The 7349-nt window shown below is 41.5% G+C and overlaps 1 protein-coding gene across 1 annotated transcript; it reads left to right on the top strand.

Annotated features, from left to right (window-relative positions):
• Positions 1–387: 387 nt before the first annotated feature.
• Positions 388–3183, top strand: LOC114362303 (uncharacterized). Its single transcript, XM_028317618.1, has 4 exons — positions 388–852; positions 1014–1243; positions 1558–2020; positions 2817–3183. Exons 1-3 carry the CDS (start codon positions 643–645, stop codon positions 1628–1630), a joined length of 513 nt encoding a protein of 170 aa, XP_028173419.1. The 5' UTR covers positions 388–642; the 3' UTR covers positions 1631–2020; positions 2817–3183.
• The last annotated feature ends 4166 nt before the right edge of the window (positions 3184–7349 follow it).

A 7349-nucleotide genomic window follows, 5' to 3' on the forward strand; every position in this document is an offset into this window, starting at 1 on the left:
GTATCGTCGGTGTCGCCACATCATCATCATCATTTCAGCCATAGGACGTCCACTGCTGACCATAGGCCTACCCCAATGCTTTCCATGTTGATCGATTGGTAGCGGCCTGCGTCCAGCGCTTCCCTGCTACCTTTATGATGTTGTCGGTTCACATTGTGGGTGGACGTCCTACGCTGCGTTTTCCGGTACGCGGCCTCCATTCCAGAACCTTACTGCCCCATCGGCCGTCAGTTCTGTGTACTATGTCATGCCCATTGCCACTTCAGCTTGCTAATCCGTCGGGCTATGTCAGCGACTTTAGTTCGTTTACGGATCTCCTAATTTCTGATTCGATCTCGTAAAGAAACACCGAGCAAAACCCTCTTCATAGCACGCTGTGCAACTTTGAGCTTCTGTATAAGGCCTATAGTGAGAGGCTTTCGTCTTCAGGCACTGAGGTATTTTGGACGAAAAAATTTTGCATTAAAGGTATTAAAGGTTAGGAATCAATACTTACACGTAAAAATACTTAAACGGATATTCACGAGTGGTACCTTTAAGATGACGACTTCCAATCCAACTCGTCGAAATATATGGGTCGAAGCCATGCGTCGTCAGGCAACGAAGTTAGCCTCGTAACTCACCAGCCACTGCAACATCACCATGTTGCAGTACGCGGCGCTGATGTCGCTGCTGACGCTGGCGGAGGCGGGCGCGGTCGCGTGGCTGGCGTGGCGCGCGCTGGCGTGGCTGCGCTCGGAGCGCGCGCGCGAGCTGCAGGAGCTGCTGGAGGCGCGCGACCACCTCAGCGCCGCGCTGCACATCCTCGGCAAGTGGCTGCCGCTGCCAGAGAAGATCAACGAGCTGATCCTTGTGAGTTCAACCTGCGCCCGAGCCATCTCTGCGCTCTAGGTGTACGTGCGGCGTGCACGTCCAACTTTGCAAGCGAGTGTACGTGGTTAACGTCGTACAAAAGTAATTTTTAGACCAGCGTTTGACCGTAAAATAAAAAAGCGTCGTCGCTAACGTTGCAGGAGGCCGAATCGGACCTCCCTTGCAACGGGTATGCGGCAGCGGGCGCTATCGTGGCGCTGCTGGTGCTGCAGCCCGCGGCGGCGGCGCTGGCGCTGCTGGCGGCACGCGCGCCCGCCCCCGCCCCCGCCCCCCGCGCGCCCCGCGCCCGCCCGGGCCCGCTCGCCAGCACGCCCAGCGCCGGCGCCGACTCGAGGACCGACCACCGCCGCACTCGCCAGAAGCGTAACAGGTTTTTATCCCACTGCAGATGGTTGAATGACAGGCTTTTCCAAAATGCATAAAATTTGGAAAAATATTAGGGAGTGCCTCCGCTGCCGGTCACTGATTCGGCAGTCGGCGCCGGTCGCTCGTTTGGTAACCGGCGCCAGACACTGGTTACACACTGTTACATTAGGTATTTTTCAACAAGTCAATATATTATGTAAGTAAAAGCTGTGGTAAAAGTCTTATTATTGCGATATATAAAGAGCAAGGATGTTTTTTTTTGTTTTCTGCTTAATTAAAAACGTTAATATCATATTAATAGTAATATTTTGTTTCCAGTGAGGCGAGCACAGACAGCGAGAAGGCTCCCTTGAGGACTGAGTATAGGAACGGCAGGCTTGTAGTTGTTTGATGTGCAGTATTAAAAGAGAATTAAGTGAACAAATTGTTGACTAATTGAGGTATAGTGCTCGTTTATTATAAGTTTGTTTAACCGCCTCTGTGGTCTAGTGGTAAGACCACCTGCTTCAGACGCAGACGTCCCGGGTTCCGATTCCCAGTGGGAGCAGATTTTTCTGTTCGGTCTGGTTGGTGGTAGGGCTTGTTCTAAGTCCGCCTGGCTAGCTGCCACCATCTTACCTAAGTCTGTCGCCATAACAACAATGTTAACAGCATTGTTGTTTTCCGGCAGTTAGAGGTAAGATAGCCAGTTCCTCCGTGGTTGAGGATTCCGGGTGAAGCTCGCTTCCACTTTCGGCTTGATCATCATCACTTACCATCAGGTGAGATACAGACCAAGAGCACAGTAGATAAATTAAACAGTACGGAAGCTTCATACAAACGCTCGAAATCAGACTCACGCACACAGACGCACGCTTTACACGGGCTCTAAGCGAACCTCGCAGTCCATCCGTCGCGAGTGTCGCGCGCGTTGTGTTTTTAATAATAATTTTATTGCATGCACTGTCCGCTGTATTTTTTAAAACATGCCACGAGTGTATTGCGTAGTATATGGCTGCTTGAACTCGGCATCTTCAAAACCAGAACTATCATTTTTTAAACTTTGTAATAATTCTGAATTGTAAAAATGATTAAATTTTACTTTTTAAATAAAGTGCTTACATCTGATTTTGTAATAGTCCTTTTTAAATTACGTAATTACGCTTATTAACAATTTATGTGTTCTATTTGATAAGTAATTTGCTCCGCACGCTTTTGTACTAAGTGATGAACTGTATTTAAAATGAGGCAATAGGCATGTGAAAGTAAGTATCCGGTATTTTATTTATGAGAATAGATCTTCTACCGGCCTCTAATAATACTTAATCAATTTATTCGATTATGTAATCGATCATTATAGAACCTAATTAACGTTTTATTTTTTTGTTAACTACTTAGTCAATTAATTTATTCCATTAGGTATTTGATAATTAAAAAACCTAAATAAACGTTTTAATAAATAAGTAAGTACGAACCTTATTATTTTATAAAGATTAAGAGTGCCAACCCTAACACTCAGTTGAAGTGTAGGTATATAACTCGCCGAAAGGGCTAAGTTTCCGTACTGCTTTAGCTCATATATATACTGTGCCAAGAGCTTCCTCGTTGTGGATAAAAAAAAAGACTTTTTTTTATAAAAACAACAACCGAAAACCGAATTGAGAATAAGCCTTTTATTGAAATCGGTAGAATGCTATTTAGGTAATAATAATAGTAGGTACATGTGATTTTCTAGATAAAGTAGGTATAGGAATATGTTACAGTCAAAACTCATAATCTGTCAAAAGTGGTTTTGACCAATGACCAAGGGCGTTAGTCAAAATCACTTTTGAGCGCAAAGATTTTATTTATAAAAAATAGTATACCTACATAAAATAATAGTGCTCGATTATTTAATTGACATGATAATGAGTTTATTAATTTTTAACTGTTTTATGTGTTGTAATTTTAATTTCCTACTTTAAAGTTAACGGTTTAAAAAAACTGTTTTTTTGACTTGACTCGGCTAATTTCCGCGTACCTAGTGTAAATCCGCCAGAAAATTGTATATGGTTGTTTCCTGTTTTTCTAACATGTTACTCATACAGATCGTAATTTTCACAATCGCTCTAGAGTCTAGAGTTGTAGACTATTATTAATAAAATATTTTTATGAAAAAAGAAATTAATTAAAAAAAAACAAAATAATAAGTATGTATTTTCATTCTAAAAACCCGAAAACGATTTCTGTCATGGCGTCGCTACTGTCGATGTGTGACGTCACGATAACGACGCGAGCGCGGCTGCGACGGCCAGTCAGTGCATACTTACTGCATTGTTCGTGTGTGTTATCAGTTATCTGTGGTTTGCTCCCCGTATCGTGCGTGCTCCCGTCTTGGTTGATGCGTTGCGCGCGGTGTCGTGTGTTGTTATTTGTGGATTTATAATGAAACTGCTTGTGCATTGTATATTGGTGATGATAGATTTTGGTAGGCGTTCCCGGGAAGTGCCGGGTCATTTTCTACCAGGTTAGTGGATTTTCGTTATTAAGTATGATTTGATTTGAATTTAGGTAGGTACCCTCACAATTTTCATTGTAAATTGGTTTTGGTTCTCATACTGTGGTAAATTTTGTAAAGATGGTACTAGGTAAGTACCTATTTAAACGATCGACTGTAATTTGAAATTTAGGGTATCTAAAATACTGATTATGGCGCACTGAAATTATATTATCTAAAATACTAAATGAGCCAAAGACGAATAGAAATGGGGGCGAATAGAAATATTGAAAACGGCAACTTGAAAATAAGAATTTGGTACAAGTTAATCAGAACGAGCTTTTGAACGTCAATACCTAAATAACCATTTGAGGTATATTTATGAAATTTGAAGCTGATGTATATCTTGCAAGTCTCAATACATGAGGCAAATTTGAAGTGTTAATGCACAGTAGTTTTTGAATGATGAGGAGTCAAAAGTGGCTACAATTGGTTCGTCTAAATATACGCACGGTGCTGTCCCCTCCCTGGAACTAGGCTTAACATGCTCCCGCATGTCTATAGTGTTTGCTCAATGTTGATTTAGTCGATTTTCTCCTGATAGGAACATATAAGACAAAAATAAAATTTCCAATTTTACAGACCTTCTACTTAGAGCAGATGCCGCAAAAACTATACCTGCAAGATATAGAAAAACTTGACGGTCTCGCCTGTAGCAAATTAAATAAGCTTTATTTGGTTCATAGTAGGTAGTCATGTCACTAGGACGCATAGTTTCCGAGGATTAAGCGAAAAACTGAAAAGTGGTACCTTTAAACCCCCCTCTCCCCGCCGGCTCAAGGGCTAAGGGCGGGGACTTTTGCTATGTTCACCTCCTAACTAGGCTAAATAAAGTTCCGAGGTCAGAAATTGTGTTCCACGGATTTCTCTCTACACCGTCGTTAAGGCATTCATTGACTGGACTATAAGTTGTGATCCTATCGAGTACACGTAGTTACATTAATATAACTCAATGTCGAGTCGAGTACGTTGTTCTATCGAAATGAAACGTGAATACAGATGTAGGACTGCTGCTTTTCAATAGGATGACTTCTAAACGGTTCTACCTTTTTTCGCAGAACTTTTTTAATCATAATTTTACTATGCATAACAACGGATGGCATAATCTTCTTTACGCAGAAATTCGTTAGGCATACACTCATTTGGTATACATTCAAAACTAATAATTTTGTAAGGCAGAATCATCTTTCGAGGCATAATTTTAGTATCCCGAATAATTAAAAAGCAGAACCATCACATCGCAGAAAGTTCTTAGTCAGAATAGTCTTTTGGCATACTATTAAAAGTAAAATGTTTATTCCCCTATCGCATGATTAAGGGTTGTAGGGATGAGGGAGGGTTGGAGGGAGAGAGGGGGGTAGGGGAACTCCCCCTGTGAATGGGGGAGATCAGAAACTTAGTTTCTGAAAAAACTGAAAATGAAATTTTGAGGTTAAGTTGCGTTTTTTGGGTAGTTTTTATTGGAAATCAACTATTTACTCGTAATTATGCGATTCTAGACTTAACGAGATTCTGCCAGATAGAGGAGAGCCCTTCTAAACGTCAACGATATTTTGACTGTTTCAAAATACGTGAATTAGGTCACAGGTTGGTTCGTCTTGGCGGGGGCTTTCCCGCCAATTGAGGACGTAACACTTCATTATCAAGTTCGACAATGTGGGTTTCAGCAAGGTAGTACAAATGAAAACAAAATCAATAGTTCAACATTTATTTATACATTTGAAGTTTAAAGTGTGGAGCCACCAGAGTGAGGGACCGAGCGGAGCCGCGGGGGAGCAGGGGTAGGGGAGGGCGGGGTGGGTGGCTCAATCTACTCGATACAGACTGTGCAAAAATATATAACTGGTGCCGCGACCGCGTCCGACGGCCCGCCTCCAACGCAAATATGAATATCTATATAACAAACATTATGTATATGTATAGCTATAGAATATCTAATATATCCAACAAAATATAGAGGTACATACAGAGCTCTCCTTCGCCCTACGCGTCGGGCGGGCGGGGGAGCGTCCTGCCCTCAGATCATAGAACTGTTGCGGGCTCGCTCACCCGACCGTCAAGCCTTGCTACAACTTGAACACGTGTTTTACCAGACAACGAACCTTCTAGTCCGAGTTCGGACAATACATATTGGTAAGCTGACTCTTCCATGTTGCCGCTTTTGGCCGCAATTTGGAATATTTCATATTTCCGTTCCGTTCAGTGTTCAAGCTTTAGCAAAAGTGTGATGTCACTGGAAAATATCAAGAACCGCAATTTGTCGAGGAAATTTATAAACTTTCGTAGGATTCTAAACGAGAGATAAATTGTAGTAGGTACCTGTACCTCTAGTAGGAAAAACTTTCGAGTTCGTTTCGTTGCGTATTCAAAGTGTCATCGAAAAATTTTGTATGAAAAATTAAACAGCGCCCCCTAGGGCGGCTATAATATAGGGGGCGCTGTTTAATTTTTCATACAAAATTTTTCGATGACACTTTGAATACGCAACGAAACGAACTCGAAAGTTTTTCCTACTAGAGGTACTGTGTGCCTACCATGAGTTTACGTTAGGTGTGCTCGCTAGCGACTGCGTAAAAAAATGACATTTAAATGTATGACATATTGTGCAGCGCCCCTAGCGGCTACTTTCAAGAAATAAAATCTTCATATAATTTTTTGACGTATTCGCTAGCGAGCTCACCTAACGTAAACTCATGGTAGGCACACTGCTTATTAATTTACGCTCTCATTTTCGCACTTGCGGATCTTGTTATCTTCCGGTGACATGTACAGGGTGGCCCAGAAAGAAATGCACTTTTGAAAATTCAAGGAAAAAAGATCTGTGTAATTTTTTAGAACTTTATTTAGGTATAATATAACAATAAAGAAAATTTAATGCAATTTATTTTTAAATTTACCTTTATTAAATTACATCGTCCATTAGATTTCCTTGACGCTTACAACATTCGATCAACATACTTACATCAAAATCTTGAAAAGCGTTCGTTAGAATTATGTACCTCGAAACCTATTTTCCATTTTTTGCTGAATGTTCAGCTTCAGTTGCTTAAACACCACAAAAAGGAGTTTTCTGGAGTGAGATCAGGGCTTCCTGGTGGCCAGGAGATGTCACCCCTGCCTAAAATTATTTATTTGTGGGAACATGTCTCTTACCACCTAAATGCTCTCATTTGAAGTGTGACACGTAGCCCCATCTTGATGAAACCATGTGCTCCTGTCATAGCCTTGCGGATGTTGCTAGCTTATGAGCAGAGTATAGGTACTCTAATAATCCAAAAACCCTGCGGCATTCATCCATCCTGAATCCATTTCGAGGTACCTAACTCTAACGAAAGATTTCCAGAATTTTAATGTAAGTAAGGTATATTGATCGAATGTTGTAAACGTCAAGGGAAAATCACATGTACGATAAAATCTAAAAACACTATTTTAATTACTGCACTAAAAGGCCAAAAATCCTCTCGACTTCAGGACCCTGGACATCATCTAACACTAAAGTGCTCGAAAAGACAGAACAAATGAACGCAAACTCGATGCGATTACCTTCCAGTCCCATCATCAGACCAGCTCGATGCGGATGGTACCATAATATTGT

The sequence above is a fragment of the Ostrinia furnacalis genome, unplaced genomic scaffold, assembly GCF_004193835.3.
Source record: "Ostrinia furnacalis isolate ACB-3 unplaced genomic scaffold, ASM419383v2 OfSCF6383, whole genome shotgun sequence".
Lineage (NCBI taxonomy): Eukaryota > Metazoa > Arthropoda > Insecta > Lepidoptera > Crambidae > Ostrinia > Ostrinia furnacalis.

What these genes read in the sequence shown, in the direction of transcription:
- LOC114362303 (XM_028317618.1), top strand. Translation starts at nt 643, where the DNA reads ATGTTGCAGTACGCGGCGCTGATGTCGCTGCTGACGCTGGCGGAGGCG. An exon ending in AGATCAACGAGCTGATCCTT is followed by an intron (nt 853 to 1,013) that starts GTGAGTTCAACC and finishes CTAACGTTGCAG; the next exon opens with GAGGCCGAATCGGACCTCCC. An exon ending in ACTCGCCAGAAGCGTAACAG is followed by an intron (nt 1,244 to 1,557) that starts GTTTTTATCCCA and finishes TTTTGTTTCCAG; the next exon opens with TGAGGCGAGCACAGACAGCG.